Raw genomic sequence first — 21767 nt, 5'->3', positions numbered from 1 at the left:
TCATTTTTTCCCGTATTGCGCAACAATTTGAGGGCATATTTACTGGAAAGTGCGTTCTACTCTGTAAACGACTTTTATTCTTATGATATTGAATTCCGGGCTTGCTGCATACTGATTTAATTTTTGCTATGTAGTTATATACTAATTATTACCTATTACTATTACCTATAAGTTTGTTATTCATTGTGGTTTTCTCAGAAATTTTATTTGTATCTTTATTTAGTTATTTTTGTTTTTGGTTTTTATTTTTTACAAGCTTTTGTCTACAAATTGTAAGAATTCAATAATGATTCATTATCAGCATTTCCTTATATTTATAGTTGGGCTTTTAGTTAGACATTTCCTTAATAAGCAGTATAATATTTACATTTTTTACAGTAGTAAGATGTTTGTTATATTGTATAGTGTAAAATTTGTCAATATTATAGATTACAAGATGCATGGAAATGTAAAAAACACCATAAAAATCTTTATTTTCAACTGTTTCATTATATCACAAACATCGATTTGAATCACAGTTGAAATGTGTAAAAGTATTAGTTGTTCTGATAGCCTTGCATTGATCGTTCGTTGAAAACGTCGTCCAGTTCGGTACTTACCTGAACTTGGAAATACTGTCCCATCTCTAATAAAATAGTTCTAGCTTGCCTGTGTAATTCGGGATCAATCACATTAGTGAGATACATGGCGGAAGCTACGGGTAAAAGTAGGTTTAAATAACCCATTTTATATTTGGCTATTAACGAGTAATTTTTCATCGTCATTTTAGAAAAATTGTTCATCTCTCCGTTAGTACTCATAACATCCCTTTCTAAAGATTTTCCCATTGCATTATTTAATGCTATATCGTGAAAAAATTCAACTAAAGAAACGTAGTGTTCATGGTGAGAAAAATGCTCTTTCAGTAAATAGTATGCGCTGCTTTCCAGTAAGCAACTATTCGCTATGGCCTGTTTACCGACGGAATCAATTCTGTACCAAGATGGTGTGTTATCAATCGTATCATCTACTACAACATCAAATGATCTTAGCTGGAAAGAAAATGAAGAAGTCAACACCATCGGTAAGATCCCCATTTCGATAAGCTTTTTTATATGTTAGTAAGCAAGCTAATTAGATTAGAAAAAGCATTAATTGGGACCCAATATAACTTATTAGTTGAACTGAAATTCACCCTCTTTACAACCCTTCATAATTTAATCAAATGACGACTCTAGTTCAGACGATTCTGACTACCATTATTATTTATAAAGATACTTTGGAATTATTATGTTTTTTTCTTTTGTTTTATTTACAAACAACTTATTTTCCTTTATCGCTTTTGTTTTGAAATTTCGTTTTCCAGACAAAAAAACGACTCAGGTCACGTCTGGTACCCTGTCTAAACTAAACGCCTTTACAGGCAGGTACATTTTACTCGTCTATTTACATTTTATAATTTAATATTCAGTTGTAGCAACTAAAGTTAAGTTTCAAGTAGGACTCCAATTAAGTGCATCAGTCTAAATAACGGCGTATAAAGTCGTCCAATTTATAATGATTCGATTTATAAAATGAGGTATCTACGCTTATGGTAGATCAAACAAAATTGTCGGCAAGGGTTTTTATTATCTGCAATTGATATTGATTAGATTCTGCAAAAAAAAGTTACTGAAAATAATTTGCAGTTTGGAATATCGAGGAGGTAAAAAATATGGAAGAATGCAAAAGGGTTTATCAAAATGATTCCGTTTATCTAGAATTAATGCCTATCGTCCAAAGCCTGTTTATGAACGAATCATCGACCGAAATACATGACGCTTTTTCGAAAACCTGAATATATTTTCTATAACAGAGAGTTCAAGAAAGAAAGGTTTCATTACCAAGACTTTCCATAATATTCCAATTATGGAAATGCCAAATAAGTAGGACAAGTTTTCATTTCATTTTCATGGAAACTGTGACACTCTCTTATACAAAGTCAGTATGTAGATCATTTGAAAAAGATGTCTTCGCGCAATAAAAATTATTCATTTTTACTATATAACTTCCTGAAAAGTAAAATTAAAAAAAATCACATTTTAGAAATAAAAATCTTACTAAAATTTAACGTACGAAAATGATTCATGGCTTATTTATTTACTAATGTTATCTAATTTAAAGGTTATCAATAAATTTTCGATATGTTTTACTTTTTCTGTTATTAGCCAATAATTGAGCAAGGATTCGTGACAAATTCGTCTTTTTTTAAAAATAATAATTTTGAAAGCATGGTATCGATTTTATAAAATGATTTAACGCGTTTTATTAAACAAATAGCTGTTCATATTCTTTTCGCTAAAATTCATATGCATTATTCGCCTAAAAATAAAGTTGGTTGTTAATACCATAGAGTTTTTTATAGGAATTGATTTTAAAAAACCCAAAAGATATGCATAGATTACACTACATTATTTAAATGGACATGCGTCGCTAATGAACACCTGTCAAGATATGATTTGCTATCACTCTTGTGGGAGGTTATCCGATTGGTGAGTGACCTCTTCGATTGACCAATGTACTTCTTGTCACAATTTAAGCAAGGACTTTCATATACTATGTTAGGCAATTTATTGAATGGTGTTTTATCTTTTATTTTAGTAGAAATACATTGAATATTAAGGGTTTGACTGTACTCTATCTTAATATTGTATTGTTTGAAGATTCCAGAAAGTTCTGGGGTAATTGATCGTATAAATAGTAACAGTGTTTAAATAAGCGCGATAGAAATGTCAGAATCGACGTTTGCAGGTAATATTGGTTCAATATTTACCACAATGTCAGAATTGTTACACAAAATTCGTTTCAAAAGATATAAAAGGTATGAATTTTCATGAAAAAGTTTGGGAAGTAGTTTAAGGTTCTCTTTATGAAATATTGGATCAGAAATTTTAAAAACTATTTTTCATATGTTTCATTAAATTAATTTTAGTGTTACATGGGCGATATAAATGATAATTATGATATCTGTTATAAAAGCAGAATTAAATGATACAGAGCAAAAAATAGTTACGCCATTCCTAGAGGCCAAACTGCTACTAAATGATAAATTAGATATAGGTATATGAAATTTATGATTCAGGTTTCAATGTTTCCCTAATAAATTTAAAACTTTTGAAATTGAAAGGAAAAGTCAGAAAAACTGCTACTAAATGATAAATTAGATATATATGGAATCATGTTCCAAGAGCTAACTCTTAATACCAGCAGTGAGTGTGTTAGTGTCAACGGTGTTCTCGATGGTAAGCATATTATTTCTATTTTAATAATTTTATATTTGTTTTGTTTCAGCTTTCCATTTCCTTAGTAAAATTCCATGGAGTAGGCAGACTGAGGCCTTGGAATCCACCAGTAAAAAGGGGTGATTCGTTTCCTGGAGTAGGAAGATTGAGACCACGGAATTGGATCACTTCCTTAGTGGGAACCGAAACGTCGAGAATTTTTAAAATTTCTACGCGGTTCAATCCTGATCGCGAAAACCTTCTCGAACATAAATTTGACGTTTCAACCTGTTGCGGTCTTTATCAATGATCAATTTGTTTATACATTTCAATACTTTTAGTATGTCGTTGTATCACAAATGTAATTGGAATATTTGTATATGAAAAAACTAAATCTCATGAAATCAATCGATTTGCCACACTCCTGTGTTAATTTGAGATTATAAGTATTCACTGCTAACGTTATTAGATTTCATAGACTTAATATTAAGGATAGAGGGAGTGGTATATAAGTGGAATTTGAAGAGAGAAAACACTATCTATTCAACACTATACTCGCTATTAAAATCAAAACTTGTCATTCTTCTACTTCGCAATTCCCCCACCACTAGAAAATTCGACGTCACGGCGATTCACTCAGAATAGAGCAAAGAACAATAGAGAGTCGTATACTCTCTCTCTCTCTCTCTCTCTCTCTCTCTCTCTCTCTCTCTCTCTCTCTCTCTCTCTCTTTAATATTAACTCTGGAATATTTCCAACAAATTATAATGAAACCTTGACAATAATGGAATCCAAAGAAATCCCAGAATATTCATTATCAAGAGTTAAAATAAAAAAAAAACAATTGATCACACTTTTAGTAGTAGTAGATAAAACAAATAATTATAATTTTTCTACTTAATCACATATTTAGGGCAGATTTTCCTCTAATTATATGTCGGTCAATCTTGAATGTTGAATGTTTACGGACTGAAATTCTCTTACTTTCACAAGTTTATTATAAAAAATCGGTAGTATAGTAATAGTAGTAGTTCTAATGCTTATTTTCCACCAAGCGGACTTGACAAAAACAAAAAGCGAACTATCCATTTGAATCGGTTTCGTTTTGAAAGTGTTTCTACACGGTAGGGTTCCCAGCGAAATGTGTTTTTAAGTAACGAACAGAAATTAGTTTTATTCAGTTTACATAGAGACACCGAACAAAATTTCATGTCATGAGCAAGATTACCAGCTACAGAGTGTCATCCCAGCTCGGGAACGTTTTAACAGCACTTTAAGGTTCCTAGCAACAGGATATTCGTACCATACTTTAATGTATTAATTCAAAGTTTCGGAACCATCATTATCAAGAATTGTGCCAAAATTATTATCGAATTTATAAAGTATAGGGTTAAGCTAGGCATATAATAACAATATAGAGTTCATATTATGGGTGAAATAAGCTTTTATACGCACCAAATCAGACTACTACTAAATGACAATAACGAAAATAGAAACAAACTGATTCTAATGTAGATGACGTTCATACTAAGCTGACAAACAGTCCTAGAATAAGTGGACTCTTTGAAGTTAGCCGCTATACTGTTTGTGTTCGTAAAAACTCTATTTGCCGACTAACAAGTTTAGAAAACGCTCCAAATGTTCTAGAACAGTTCGCGGACAGTCACAAATGGACTGAGTTCGTGTTTTGTTTTTGTTCCGTCCGCTTGTTGGAAGCCCGACATAACAATGATTGCATAGACCAGGGGTCGGCAAACTATAACCCGTGGGTCACCGAATGACCCATTTTTATATTTCCAATGACCATATTTTTTTCTTTTTCCCAAAATATTGTTGTCGCAAAGTAAAAAATTTGAATACAGCGACATTGTCCGAAAAAAATGCTCCATTCCTCCATTCGTTATTTCAGTTGTATTTCAGTTAAAATTATAGCACGTGTAGTACAGTAGCACAATAACATTGACCTAGTGGCCTAGTGAAATGAATATTATTATTCAAAAAAATTACCATGAACAAACAAAAAGCAAAACGGAGATTATTTCAAGATGAGTGGACAGAAAAGTATGGGTTTATCGAAAACGGTGAAATGACATGAAGACGCGAGTGAAATGGCCAATGAAGATAAATCTGAATATATTGCTAAATGTGTATTACATTTTGGAAAACAAAATAAATTCTTAAAGAGTTTTTTACCAGCAACATTCACGCTACATCTGCCAGCTTTGTTGCAGCTCTTAGCGTTGGTACCAACGGAAAACCATTTACAGAAGGCGAGTTTTTGAAAAACGCATTCATAAATTGTTCCGAACACTTATTTACTGACTTCGCAAATGAAAATCAAATAATTGAGAGAATCAAGCTAGCTGTCAGCTAGAACAGTCCAGCGTCGCGTTGAAGATATGGACAAGAATATTGATGAAAAGGTCAAAAATGATTTGTTATCTTGTGACATAATTAGCATTGCAGTTGACGAAAGTACCGACATAAATAGTATTGGTGGGCTTACAATAATTATTAGATTTGCATCAATAAATAGCTTGAATGTTAATGAAGAACTATGCGTTCTTGTTTCAATGAATGACACCACCAAAGGTACAAGAGGTCAAGTACAAGAGATTTCAAATTTCAAAAATGGGCAAGAATTGGATTTAAATTGTTTTCCATAACAATTGACGGTGCTCCAAGTATGAAAAAAAACTGTTGGATTTGTTAAACTTGGCCGTTCACTTTTATCGTTTCATTGTATCACACATGAAGAAAATATGCGAAGGCATCCACACAACAACTTAAGGATGTAATGTAAAAAGTTGTTAACATATTATAATAACGCGATCAGTATTAATACACAGACGCTTTAAAGCTTTTTTGGAGGAAATTGAATCGAAACATGGAGATTTGTTATTACATTCTTTTATACGATGGTTAAGTCGGGGCAAGTTCTTAATAAATTTGTAGAGTGTTTTGATGGTATACAAATATTTCTTCACTAAATCGGTGAAAATGATATCGAACTCAATGATAAACAATGTTTTTTGTTCTTAGCAGACATAATGAACCATTATAACGATTTCAACGTACGACCTCAAGAAAATAGCCACACAATTTTGAGGACTGGAAGAGTTTTACTTCAAATTTGTTATTATTTGCAACTGAAATAAAAACTAAAAAAATTCATTTATTTCCCTTGTTAAAAAGGGAACATAAAAATGAAAATATCAATGAACGCAATCTAAATAATTATGTTCAAAAGAAGGATTTTGGTCATTAAAAGTTAATATGAAAGTCGGTTTCAAAGCCTTAAGAAACATGGAGAAATATTTACATTTATAATAAAGCTCGATGAAATAGAAGAAAATATTATAAATTTGCAGTATTTTGAATATCTAAGAATTGACAATTTCAGTTTAGAAATGATTGATTCGCAACATTATAGACGGATAAATTTAAGAAATTTATATAATGTCAATCTTAAACAAAAAAAAATATTTGCAATACTTCAGTATAAAATATTTAATCTAATAGCAAAATCAACGCACGAGAAAAACTGAACTGCACTCCAAAAACGTTCGTAAACAACTACTGAGATGTTGAATCGTATGCAACACCCTAAACCGTTAAACCATCCCTACTTTTTGTTCATACCGTCTGTGTAAGGGACTACGAAATAGAAAGAAAAGAACTTCTGGCAAAAATGATTTTAGTAGTTTTCATCATGCATAGTATTTGCTCTTAAGTAATTTCGCAAAAAATATTGTTTAATATCCTTGTTTCTTGATTCCTAATATAGATGTCCAGTTTTTAATAAAAAAGCTATAATTTTAATTTATGTGCTAAAATCGGCATTTAGTACCACAAATAAAAAAAATTTCGTGCTGTTTCCAAAACATATTATTGAAACTCGCCGAAATTAATATTAAAGCGTCTTCAAATGGCTTCTAAAATTAGATAAAACTGATTGGATTAATCTTCCGAAACGCCTTAGTTCACGAAAGGAAGTATAAAATTACCTTAAAGTTCCAAGTATTTCCATGACATTCCAATTATTGTTAAAAATTAAACTTGAAGAATGTTATAACACATTTTTTCGTAGGAAAAATATTTTCCACTGAAAATTAAATTAGCGCTAAATGACTGCGATCATTATAACATGATTAACGGTACAATATTTTCTTGAATAATTTTCAAAATGTACAAAGCTTCCCTTTTTATTATTTTTAATTATATCATCTGTAGTTTAGTCACATTGGTGTATTCGTTGCTGTTATTTTTGATTTTTCCAACAAAATTGTTTACAATGGCTAGTAAAAAATTAAAATGTGTTTTTTGTAAAGACAGAAATTGGAAAATAAGAACTTTCGTAGAAGATAAATTGAAAAAGTGTAAGAAAGTGCACACCGAAATATGATAATGTACAGTTACCGAAGCAAGTTAATGACACTGATGGATATCTCAAAAATTGTTACAGTAGTTTTACAGCTCTAATGACAAAATATATAATCTATCTGAAATTAATTTATCGTCAACGGTAGATATTCCCAGCATATCTAGTTCAATTTTGATATCAAATAGCTACGTCTCAAAATTGACATACAGAAGTTGATATCCAAAAAATTGACACTATATTAATAAATAATTAATAAATAATATTATAGAATAATTCGCTCTGGTTGAGGTTTAAAAATTTCAGCCATACTAAATATTTTGAAAAAACTTTTTTTCTAATTCAAAATGAGCGTCTGCCACAGTTTAAACAACAATAAAAATATCTGGCAATTATAGATTCATGTTGCAATAAAAATAATAAAAACAAAAAGAAACTTCTAAATGATTTGAAAAATTTTACTTATACAGTTACCTATACCTATACAGGTAGGATGTGGACTGATGAACTGCGTAAGAATAAACGAGAGTTTAAATTATAAAGTAATTCGGATAATTATTATCAATGTTACAACTCGCCGACTGAAGCTAAAGTTTAGCTGAGTATTTTTTGTGTTCATCTTTTTTGTGACCATTTTAAGCCGAAAATTTCTAATATGGCCTTGTTGTTTATTTACGTCAACTGGATATTTCCAAGAAGTTATATAATATGATTTAAATATATAAAGCGGAATTTTAGCAGCCGGAAGTCAGTCAATAATTTGATCTCATAGCAAAAACAATGGGATAGTTACGAGTGATCTAAACAGTGGATTTTGAATAAATTAGACGTGTAGTGTGTACATAAATATTAGTGAATAGTGAAACGTGTCAGTGTATAAATAAATTATGTATGTTAGATACAACGGGTGTAAAAATTACTCCCTAAGTATTTTAAAACTGTTTACGGATGCTCTATTGACTATGTGATGCCGACATCGTGAAAACTGCTCCATATTATAATATCCGAAATTCAAGTAACTTTTGTATACATTTAAAATGTTTTCCTCTTGTGAACCCTATGAAAATTCTGTATATCCTAGGCTTGAATCGCAAACCTCGTAACTCCCAGATTTTACAATAAACACAAAAAAGGATGAAAAAAGTTGAGTGAAGACTAGAACTGATTTTTTTAATAAAGGATTTAAATAGTGTCCAGATATCAATTTCGAAACATAACTGAAGTAGAACACTTCAAGTAAATTAGAACGGAGTGCGGTCAACTTTAAACAAAACGGCGGTCTGTAGTTCCAAAGTTTTCTGTTTAGACTTTTATATTGTGACGAGTTTTTCTGTTAGATGCGTTCAGAAATTATCTATCTGATGGTATCAAAATGTTGATATAGAAAAAAAAAAGTGTGGCGTGTAACGTGATTTGCGAATTAAACCAACGATAAATGTAATAATTCCTGTCTGTTTTGATTTCAAAAATCATTTAAGCATATTTCTTCATTGTTATTGTGTTATTTATAGAACTCAAAGATAAAACGCAAACATATTTCAAATAAGATAAGAACACGAAATCCGTTGTTGACGACATAATCACCTGATTCTTATTTTCAGTGCTTCGAACCAGGTACATATTTCGATTCCGAAAAGCCGTTTTTTAAAAAACTTTAATCACACCAAAACATTGCAAATTATGATTTTACAATCTATGAAATAACTTAATTCAACGAATAAACCAAAAAACTTCATTTAATGGTACTTCGCAACAATCCTTTTTTATATTGAAATTAATTTAAGTTATGTAATAGTTAATTGTTTACAAAATATAGTATATTTGCGTTTTAATTTTAACATCTACGTATTTTTCTAGATGTAACTGTCGATATTTTCTTTTGAAAAATTTGACCTTATCAAACTGAATACATTATAATACTATCTTTGTACGAAAATTTTCACGGAGTGTACAACAACGTCTCAAGATAATCTTTTCCCTGACGTCACTAACAGCAAATAGAATAAATACAAACTTTATAGATTCATACATTTTTGTTGACAGTACAAACACTAATATTTCCAATTCATACATTTATCTCTTAGGTAATCGCATCAAATTTTTAGTGCCTTATTATGAATTTATTTTGACTTCTGTCAGCTATTATTTGAAATACTGCCATCTTCAGTATTTAAAATATCATAACCATTTTTCAATAAAAATCGTAACAAATTACATTGTCTGTACAATGTAAAAGAAATTCAAGAATGAAGATCTGTTACGGCCAAAGCATTCGACTAGTAGTAAAAATTCTGGAAAATTATTTATTTCGTCAATAACCATTGAATCTGATACAGGGTCTTCTTCTTCTTCTTATTTTAAGACTGTGTCTTGTGTTTTCAAAGAGGCAGCCTAAGTTGTGACTGCGAGGACCAGCCCTCATACCAGCGCTTTGGTGGTCTTCCAGGCGTTCTACTTGTATTGGGTCTCTCTTCCTTTGCGATTTTCGCCAGTTGATCGTTGTTCATTTTATTGACATGATCTCTCCATGCTCTTCTTCTAGTTCTGGCCCATCTCACTATATCCGGAACGTCACACATTCTTCTGATTTCATTGCTCCTTATTCTGTCTCTTAGTGTTTTCCCTGTGATTGACCGTAATGTCTTCATCTCGATTGTTCTAAGAATCCGTTTAGTAGTTGCAGTCTCCGCCCTCGTTTCTATGGCGTATGTCATTACTGGTCTGACACAAGTTTTATATATCCGTGTTTTGCTTTCGATACTTAAAAATTTATTCCTCCATATCACGGTTCGAAGGAATCCTGATATCCTAGATGCTGCTGTTGTTTGCGTTTTGACTTCTTGTTTCAAGTTCCTATTGCTCGTGATGTTAACCCCTGAATATTTAAAAGACACAACCTGTTCTACACTTTTATTATAAATTGCCAGTTTGCATCTTCTTGGTTCTCTCGCTATTGTCAAGGATTGTGTCTTTTGTTTCGATATGATCATATTGAATTCTCCTGCAACTGTTTCAAATCTGTGTAGCAGTTTTTGCAGATTACCCTCATCTTCAGATATCACAACCGCGTCATCAGCGTAGCAAACTATCTTAAACTCATGTTTTCCCATTCTGTATCCTCTGCCTGCCGTTTTGGCTTCTTTTATGATTTCGTCCATTATAATGTTGAAGAGTATTGGGCTGAGACTATCTCTTTGTTCGTTGTTTACTCTTACATATGTGCTATTTCCGTTGTTCATGTCCCGAATGATGTCTATTGTCCTTTGGTTTACGCCTCGTTTTTTTAGTAGCTCAATGACGTCATGTAATCTCACTCTGTCAAATGCTTTTGTTAAGTCTATGAAGCACATAAACGCGGTTTTATTGTACTCTATGGCCTTTCCAGCAATCTGTCTTAAGATGAATATAGCGTCTATGGTTGATCTATTTTTTCTAAATCCCTGTTGTTCTTCGCTCATGCCGCTACTTGAGATTTCTTCTGCAATAATTTTTGTTAGTAATTTTGAAGTCGTGCTTAGGAGGCTGATCCCTCTATAATTATTTGGATCTTTCTTTTCCCCTTTTTTAAAGACGGGGATCGTTATGCTTATTTTCCATTCCTCTGGTACTTTTCTCTGGTCGTATATCTTGTTGAACATGACATGCATTTGGTCTATTAATTCATTGCCACCATATTTAAGAAGCTCGTTATTAATGTTATCCAGCCCTGGTGATTCCTATTTTTCATCTTGCGCATTGTTGCTTCAATTTTGTCTTTTGATATTAATTGTTGTTGGATGTCTTCTCCTTCCTCAGATATATTTTCTTGTTTCTTTTCTGTGGATTGGCTTGTTATTATGTCACCGTAGAGTTCATGGAAATACCCTTTCCATTCTTTTAACGTTATTGTTTTCGTGTGGATGTATTCATTGATTGGACTTTTGATGTTCCTTATCATATTCCAGATCTTTTTTTGTCCCCCATATAAGTTGTTTTCCATGTCTGATGAGTATTTCTCCCAGAATTGTCTCTTAATCGTTTGTATTTCCATATTTGTCCTATTCCTCACGACTTTGTAATCAGCATATGTAATTGTTTGACTTCTATATTGAAGATATGCTTTCCTTTTTTCTTCCGCAAGTGATTTGATTTCGTGTGTGAACCATGGTTTCGTGTTGGGCTTTCCGTTTAGGTTCACCTTTCGTTTGCCTAATGCCTCTTCTGCAGCTGTCCTTATATTAGTACTTAATCTTTTCCATGCTAGTTCTACAGTATCATCTTTCAAGATCTTGTTTTCATTTATTGCCTTCCTTAGTCTTTGCTGGTAGAGGTATTTTGTGGTATCATCGCTAAGGCTTTCTATGTTCAGCTTTTCTGTCACTTTCGGTTTGTTCTGGGTTTTCCTTTGTACGCAGTTCCGCATTATGGCTAGCACCATATGGTGGTTAGTCCCTGTGTTTACTGAGGTTAATGTTCTGACATCTAATATTTTTGAGGGATGAATATTTCTGTTTGTAATAATGTAGTCTATAATCGATTTATGTCCTCTTGTGTTCTCGAACATATACTTGTGCTGTTGTTTTTGGGGATAAAACGTGTTGTTAATGCTTAGTTCATTATGTGCACAGAATTGTATGAGTTGTTCTCCATTGCTGTTGAGTGTTAAACCGATTCTTAATTCCACTAATAACCTCGTTACCAATCCTTTAAATCCATTAAAATCCCCTAGTATCATAATTTCGTCTTGCTTCGGTATCTTATCCATGGTGATCTGCAGTTCATCATAGATTGAGTCTGTTTCTTCTTGACTTTTACTCGTATCAGGAGCATACACGCTTAATATATGGGTTTTAGTTGTTTCTGTAAATTTAAACGTGGTTTGTAGCAGTCTGTCGCTTATATACTTTATGTCTATTATGTTTTTGTCGTATTTCTCGTGCACTAATAGGCCTACTCCCGATGCTGCTTTTTAATCTTTTGGTTTCCCATTATATATCAATGTATACTCCGCGATTCTAAAGTTGCCAGCTCCTTTCTTTTTCGTCTCAGACAAGGCACATATGTCTATTTTATGTTTCTTAAGCTCTATTATGGTTTCTTGGTCTTTGTTAGCAATTGATGTAACATTCCAGGTGGCTATTCGCAATTGTTGTCGCTTCCAAAATCGTTTTTTCCTAACTTTGCCGGGTCGTTATAAGTTTTATCAGTCCTATCCGAGGCTACTTTCTTCGTTCTCTGAGCAAATGGCTGTTTTACATGAGGTAGGTAGCTAGCCTTGCCTTACAACCCTCCTCTTTTATCCGGGCTTGGGACCGGCAGCATGGTCGTTGAGCTACTCAATCCGCCCAACGGCCATACTGGCAGAGTGAATCAAAATACTATTACGAAAGCGGATCATAAAGTGTATTGAAGTAAATGGTGGGCATTTTGAGCATTTGCTTTGAAGTTTTTCATTTTTGTTTACAAATTTGTTATTGTTACATATTTAAGGAATAATAAAATTTTTTTATGAAAAAATTAAAATTTATTGAACTTTATAGAAGCAAATAATTCGATAACCGATTGAGTTACACGAATCAGAGAAGAGTAACTTTTTTTTTGTAGAATTTAACGCTTTTTAATATTTTACTTGTAAGTTTAGCCCATTATTCTATTAGGAATGTTAAATTAGATTGCAAATTATGATTCCTCGTGCCAAAAAACGTAAAATTACCAATTTTCAAAGAAAAATTGTGAAAACATTATTCGCAATTATTGCGAAAATAAAAATTTAAATTTAAATGCATGTTGAGCAGAATCATCAAATTTTGAGGTCTAGAATCTACAGTTCAGAGATTGGACATTCTTAATGAATCACCCTGTATATATATGACACACTATAAAAATATGGATAAATGTCAAACGGGTCCGTTCCTCCTTGTTAGCTTTGCGCATGCGCTGCGTTTTGAAATTGTTCATTGGCAGATTATTATTATTATTATTGATTGATTAACCAACATGTGATCTCACTAACCAAATGATATGATTTTGCGTTAATCGACGTTAATGGACAGCATGGGACATCGATCAACATCAAATGACAAATCAATAATTGGCTTCAATGGACGCCAATTCATTTCATTTGAGATCATTTGTCATTTCATAAACATTACTATGAGAATTTTCAAGAAATATTGAGTTTTCTTATTTTTGTTGAGATTTAGTGATTGCTAACGGTACCGAATGCTCTATAGTCTCTCAAGCCGAAAGAGCGACTTGTTTTTCTAATAATTTACAGTGAGTCCTGACTTTAATCGTTTTTCCATCCTGCTATGCCTTCAAACCCCAAATTAAATATGGTTGAAGACTGTTTAGTTTCTTTGATTTCAAATAGATGTGTTATGATCTGAAATTTGACTTTAGCTGGTATTGTTGTTTGGAACCATATTAATCAGAATAATGTATCAAATATATAACACCCGCATCTGTTCTTTTGTTATGTTCTCAGGTCTTTTCGCAGTATTTGTACTAGGGTGTTGAATTAATTGCCGACCTTCCTGGCCTGAAGCCGTCTTGGTAGTCACTTCGTATTTCATAGTTAGGTTAGTAGGTCAGAGACCGTTGCGCACATTGGTCTTCTAGTAAGCCCCCACTTAAACTTCCAATGTTCCGATGTTCTTGGAGAAGCTAATCAGGTATGTTGACTTGATCCTTGCACGTGTGATTGCTGGACATTCACTGATGACGTGGTCTGGAGTTTCTTCTTCTTCCATGCACCAGCTACATTCCGGATAAAAAAAATTTATCCTGATGAAGTGGAATTGCACTGAGCGTTAAATGAAGATGATCCTGACTGAAGACAAACACATTAAATAGTGATAAATATTCACAATTTTACGAGATCATTTAGCACTAGAAATAATTCGATTGCTGCTCAATCATATAAATCATTCATCAGTTATTAGAAGGTTGGTTGCATGATAGTGCTCCACCACATAATGTTGCTAGGGTTAGACCATCCCTTAACACTGTATTTTCACAGAGTACACTGAAGACGTTATAATGAGTGGCCGGCAGAGTCATCAGATTTATCACCACTGGATTTTTCTTTGGAGTTATTTGAAAATTTATAGTTTATAGGATTTACTTCAAACTCTCCAAGAATTGGAAGATGGAATCAGGGTCACGATACAAAATATAACCGAGAAATTATTCAAAATATGCTAAGGTCATTTGTTGACAGATTAGAATGTTGTTAGACAGCTAAAGGTTTAACCATTTATTGTAATAACTGTTGAGTTTTCACTTATAGTTCAATTTCTTCTTCTTACGACGCCACCTCCCTTCGAAGGTTAGCGATCCAAATGGCTATTGTCGCACGATTAACCGCAGCTCTGAAAATTTCTGTAGACGTCTGTCTGAGCCATCTGCGCAAGTCTTTCAGCCATGAATTTTGTCTACGGCCCATCGACCGTTTTTCTTTGATCTTCCCTTCTATTATCAGGCGGATGATCTCATTATATATCCTAGGTACTGCAGCTTTCTCCCCTTGATTGTCGTGAGAAGTTCTTATTTTTACCCATTTGCTGTAGGACCTCTAGGTTTGTCTTATGTTTCGTCGAAGATATCCCCATATTCGCCTGTAGGCGGCATCAATTTTCTTCTTTGTGGCCGTATCCATGGTCCAACTTTCGCATCCGTACAAAAGAACAGGAAAGATGTAACAGCGAAGCATTCTGGTCCGAAATTCCAGGCTGAGGTTGCAGTTTGCCAGAAGTTTCCTCATATTATTCAGAGTTTTCCGCGCTTGCTCAATTCTTGATCTGATTTCGAGTTTTGGGTCGCATTGCTGGTTGACGAGCGTGCCCAGGTATCTTAAGAGTTCATTTCAGATTAAATAAATATTCAACCCTACCATTAAATTTGATGTCAAGCTACTTAAAAAATTATGTGGCTGGTTTATGGCTATATCGACGACTGATGATGCGATAATTCGACGGGAGATAGCAACAAGGCAACTATAGATCCCATTTTTTATCTTCATAAACGTGCCCATAAACAATGAGCATAGAATATGTTATGGTGAACTATGATTCATCGCAAAACCTGAATTATGTACCGCCACTCTTCAGATACGAACTTATAACTATGAGTTGTTTGACACGAATTCTTTGCATGGATAATTATTTATTACAGCATATATTTTTAAGTTGAGTTCAGTATCTTTTTTTGATGTTATAGTTCTTCCAATATCAATTACGGAAGGCAGTTATGAAAGGAACAATTAATATTTCATAAATACGCACGACACTCATACCAAATTAAGAAATGAAAAATAATGTTTACTCCCCGTGTAAAATTCAGTAAACATCTAACAAACCTTCGGAGTACATGGACTCATCATCTCAACTGTTTACCAGTGAAATTATCGAATGTAAACATAATTTCATTTCTATTATCTGAAGCAATCGGGAGGCGTATGTACACAATTTATTTGAAATATTCTTGCTAGTCACTCTGCGATAAGCAGTGGCGTAGCTTGGTGAGATTTATTTAATTCATAAATTTCTTTAACTAAATAGAAATATGGCGTTCTTTAGAACAAGGACGAATGAAGACAATGAAATTGCACACTGTAGTGAGAATAAAGTCAGGAATGAATTTAATAATAAAGATTTAGATGTACAAACCCAGAAAGTTATTTTAAATATATTCGAATGTCTAAAAAAGGAAAATATTCAGCAATCTGATAATGCAATAATAATAAGAATTGCTGAATTAACTATAGTAAATAAATTTTCCATATATCGAGTAGTCACGAAAGGGGTTGCTGTGAATCATTCACAGAATTGGAAAACGTGTGAAGAAAAACTGAAATCAGTTGACAAAGCTACTCAAGATTTTATACGTAGGACAATTTATAGTTTAAATAAGGAGAACAGAGTTATCAAAGAAGAAGATGAGTATGTGGTATACCCCTTTACAACCCTTCATAATTCAATCAAATAATTCAGACGATTCTGACTCCCATGGTTATTTATAAAGATACTTTGGATTAAAATGTTTTTCTTTTGTTTTATTTGCAAAGTATTTATTTTTCTTTGTTGTTTTTTGCTTTAAAATTTCATTTTAAAGAAAAAATACAAATGGGATACAAAAAGGGTTCAGTTCACGTCTGATACCCTGTTTAAACCAAACGCTCTTACAGTTGGGTACATTTTACTCGTCTATTTATGTTTTATAATTAAATAATCGGCATGATTCGGCACAGGCCGGATGGAAAAGCCAAATTAGTGTAGACGTGTATTTCGGCCTGCCCGCTGTGCCGAAAGCCGAACCGAAGCATGCCGACTCCAAACCGAATTACGTCGGTACGGATCAAAGAAAACCGAACCGAATCAGCACAAATTTTGCAGAGTGGCCCTGCCGATCGGATTCTGTTGACCAAAACTCAACGTTTTAATTCAGCTGAAATTAATTGGTATACCAGGTTATTTGTGTACAAAAATTTAAGTAAGCTTTCCCAATGAATAACTGTTAGATATTATAAATTGTCAAACTATAATCCCAACGTAAAAGAATCAAAAAAACTTACCAATTCTACACACCACCCTAAAATGTTCGCCAGTCTAATATTCTCGGGCGTAAGATTTTCCGGTTTTTCTAACATCTTGTAAGCGATCACAGTAGACAAACCTCGTGTCTTTTTTCCCGTTGGAACGTTGTATTGTAACACGTGTGCGAATCTCTTCGTTACCTCCGGAATATCTGTATGTCGACCTGCGTCTGTTAAATCCCTTACTATATCGGGAAATATCGCCATGAATTCTCGGCTCTCATCTTTGGAGAACACAAAAGAATTGTTGTTAATGGGTTTCACTTCCGTTTGGATTGTAGAGAGGACTCTATAATAATAAGTAATCTAAGCAAAAGAGTTCAAAACGTGAAAACAGATATGTATAATAAATGGTTACAGTTCTATACGTTTCTTATTATTTTCGTACGCACAAAAATTTTGGAATCACCATTCAGTATAACAATCCGTATCCATATTTTCATTCTACCACTAATCAAAGTTAAATGGATTGTAAATTATATTTAGCCTTAGAAGATGTACAAAACGTTCTATTCTAAACTTTAGCACTCCGGCAAATTTATACATCAGAATCAAATATTTTGGTAATTATCTAAAAATCATCCCCCACCCTCTATCGACTTAGGGTTGTGGGGGGTGTTAGAGGGAGGTAATTACAATATATGGTGGAAGGTGGAATTAGCCATCGGTCATTGTTGTTAAGTGAGGTTAGTTTAGGTCTACTCAAGAACACTATTTATACAACATCTTTCCGCGCTCTTTTAACACTCCCCTTCAACAGCCCCTTTTACCGTAAAAAAATAGTTATTGACTTTTCAATTTTTCCATATATATTTTTCTATGATAAAATAATAATTACTTATGGTTACGTCAATTAACAATTATAATTGTTCATAATTCCACTGAATTAATTTCATATATTTTTCACATATTATTTTCACTATTTAGCTGCATTTTTTGTTTATATATTTTCGATTAAAATTTATAATTTGTTAACACACGTAATTCCGAAAATGTAAATTTTTTATTCATTAACCCTCTCTATTTCTTTAACAAGGGATGATCGACGCAACGGCTGGAATATTTTTTTTTGTGTTCAGTACACAGTACAGATAATTACCAATATTTTGAAGAATGAAATCGCTTCATTACTCGATTAAAATCCTGCCATGATTTAAAATGACTTTATTTCTATTTTGTCAGTCCTAAGCCTGGAAAATTGTGAAGGAACATTAATTATTTTAATATAATATGAGAATTTATTGCAACGTATATCTAAATTTTAAGTTAAATTTGAGTTGATTGAAATTTTGATTTATTTTCAGTCTATCATTAAGCTCATATAGCGTGGACAATAAAATAAATTGTAACATTATTCATTTAATGAAAAAAATGCTGCAACAGTTAAAGTTTTGTTCTCGATTTAGAATTTTTCCACTTATACGAGGATATTTTGAAAAATTCTTAGCCTACTATGGAACCAAACAAAATTTCAATGTCAAAATATTTTATTACTCAACATATTCTTCTCTTAATTGGATACATTTATAACAGTGAACCTGCAACGCCTCTAGACCTTTTGAAAAAAAATGTTTCTTCTTGCTCGGCAAACCAGACCTCCACAGTTTTTATTACCTCCTCATTGGAAGAAAATTTACGACCTTCTAAACTTTTTTCCAGTTGAGGAAAATCACGAATTATTTTGCATGGCAACATGATATTTGTGTGCAGGGCCGTTGTCTTGCGAAAACAAAATACCTTTAGATAGCTTTCCGCGTCTTTTCCCAAAAAACTGAAGTGAGAACTTTTCCAACAGAATTTTGGACACGAAACTTCTTAGGTCTTAGAGAAACAGAGTGTCGCCTTTCCATCGATTGTTGCTTTGTTTTTGGATCGTAGAAATGTACTTAAGTTTCATCTATAGTAACAATTCGGCTTGAGAAGTCTATATCGTTTTCAAATCGAGCACAGATCGAACGCGACGCTTCAACCCTTGCACGCTTTTGGTCAACATTCATACATTTGGGGGTCCATTTTGCACCAAATTTTCTCATCTCCAAATTGACATGAGCTATATGATGAACGCGTACGTATGAAATATTCAGTGCTCCGTTTTAGCCCAATTCGACGGTCTGATAAAATCATGTTAACTTCATCGATATTTTCCGGGACTGACACAGAACCTGGCCTTCCCGATCGGTCATCATCTTCAATGGAAAATTTACCTCTTTTGAAGCTTGCAGTCCAATTTTTCACGGTCGCATACGAAGGACATTGATTACCAAGGGTATTAAGCATATCTTCGTAAATCTGCTTACCTCTTAACCCTTTTAAATACAGGTACTTGATGATGGCTCGATACTCCAATTTTTTGATTTTCACAAATTTGGTGGACATCTTTTTTCTTTTAATTTATTGCGTAACTCTGGTTTACTTTTTTGACGTCAAACTTTACACTGACACTTCTAATAAGTTATTATTCGTTGCTATGGTAACGCAATATTTTGTTTATGCATGGTTTAGGCTAACTAGATATCAATACAGACTCGTATACCACAGTACACCACTAGGCAATAAGTAGCAACCACCAAAATTTATTTCATTTATTTTTTTGCCGCTCACTGTATAGATATATCGGAAACCAAAAAAATTGATATTAAACAACGTTTACATTCTGTTTATCTGTTTAAATTTTGTTTGTTCCTCCTACAATTGGTGCGATTTTCTGTTTGGCATCGAATGTTAGCGTACCCATGGTTTCTTCATGTAATGAGAAAAATTAATTTCACCGACCGACAAATGAAGATTTTTTGAAAGTTGTTTGTAGTTGAGCCACAAATATCACCAATTTATACTATTTTAAACACAAAAAACACCTACATATTTGCCCTATCACATCAGATTTTTTTAAAAGAAGGAAAAAGCATTTTTTTCAAAATTTATAGAAGTAATCAATAATCATATTACAAAAACATATATTTGAACATTTACAAAGAAAACATTCGAGTCTGAACAATGCTACAGGACTATTTAGAATGACATCTTTTACGTTTCGCGACAAAATTACGTTTGGGTGTAGTTTTTTTGTGAGTAACTTCAGTAATATCACGTGTCGGTGACCAGCAGTAATAGTAATCAGCCATCATATTCACATTCCATCGACCTTGGTACCTTGTCTCCATAGTTTTTATGTCCTGATGAAACCTTTATCCCTGCTCTTCACTGTTATCACCAAGATTATCAGGAAAAAAGTCCACATGTGAATCTAGAAAGTGGAGTTTCATGCTCATGCACACCCCAATTTTTGATACTTATCTAATAAGTTTGCAACCTTATTTTTATAGTCGGGATGTTTATTATTTCCTAGAAAATTGTTCCATCGAACACTCCTTCTTTAATTTTTGCTTCAGATAATCTTCGAAATTTTTTACACAGGTATTCAAAACTAGCATTGTTTTTATCCAATGCTTTAACGAACTGTTTCATCATACCGAGTTTGATATGAAGCAAGGTAGTAAAATTTTTTCAGGACTAATTAAATTTTTTCGTATAACGTTTTTTGTTCCTACTTTGAGATTTTGTTTTTGCTTTAAAGTCATAAAGTTTCCAAAAATATAACAAAATGTATCCGCATTATTATGACCCTTTCTTGAGGACATTCTGTTGTTTTAACAGTTTTTCAACAACAAATCATACATAAAATTTATTGAACACTAAAAGTAAAACGTAAGAAATTTTTTTAAATAAATACACTAATTTCAGTAAAAAGTTTATAAACAAAGTAACTGTAGAGGTTTATTTGCATGAAACCTGTTTCGAATGGGTGTGTCGTTGTTGCAACTAATATATTTTCTCACGAGAGGTCGCACGATTCGAGAAAAGAGCGCCAAAATCTAAAATTTAATTTATTTTAATCAAAAAATTTTAAATAGCCAATGTCTTAACTTTTTTAAAAACCTGATGTGATACGATAAAATGAGATATAATTTCGTGATCAGCACTACCAAATTAGTGGAAAAAAATAATCAGAACTTGAACAAGGAAAATGATGTCGGCCGGTGTTTTTAATGAGTTACCCAGTAGTTTTGCAGCAGTGCCAAATCGTTTGAATTTTAGTTATAAGTGATCTTGATAAAATACATTTACTATTGGAGTTTTGTAACATTTTTGGGTACTTATCATTATACATTTTTGGTACCATCTAAATGTTTTATTCTTTTGTTCCTGAGCAATCCGGTGATCTTTCGAATCTTACTAGTTAGAATAGCCGCGATTAAAATGGTTGTACGAGTGCTCAGCAGTACAACAGTCCAGTTAATATAATCTTGTTTCATACATATTTTTTTGGTCCTTTAAACTGGATCTAGACAATTTGGAACTATATGGAAAATAGTCTTTAAAGCATTAAACTTGAGTAAACAACAATATTTATTTCTGGTTCTGTGCGCGAAACTTGGCAACACACCGTCACGGCACCTTTTTTTGCTCTTTTCAAGAGTTGAAGTTTGTCTCTATTATTTCTTATTTTTGTTATACGACGGCATTTACAAAGTCACCGTTCACTTGAAAAATGTAGATATTTTCTATTCTTTTC

At 32.7% G+C, this 21767-nt stretch overlaps 1 protein-coding gene across 1 annotated transcript in view; it reads right to left on the bottom strand.

Moving 5' to 3' along the window:
- LOC130446917 (farnesyl pyrophosphate synthase) overlaps window positions 1-21767 on the bottom strand; it is a 66596-nt gene that overhangs the window by 30916 nt on the left and 13913 nt on the right. The window contains exons 2-3 of the mRNA XM_056783439.1: window positions 17174-17483; window positions 600-1031 (exon numbers count right to left, since the gene is read on the bottom strand). Of these exons, the coding sequence (XP_056639417.1) occupies window positions 600-1031; window positions 17174-17483 (742 nt within the window). The remainder of the gene's footprint in view (window positions 1-599; window positions 1032-17173; window positions 17484-21767) is intronic.

The sequence above is a fragment of the Diorhabda sublineata genome, chromosome 7 (genome assembly GCF_026230105.1).
Source record: "Diorhabda sublineata isolate icDioSubl1.1 chromosome 7, icDioSubl1.1, whole genome shotgun sequence".
Taxonomy (NCBI): domain Eukaryota; kingdom Metazoa; phylum Arthropoda; class Insecta; order Coleoptera; family Chrysomelidae; genus Diorhabda; species Diorhabda sublineata.
Note: the sequence above shows the minus strand (reverse complement) of the source record. Positions and strands in the feature narration are given on the sequence as shown.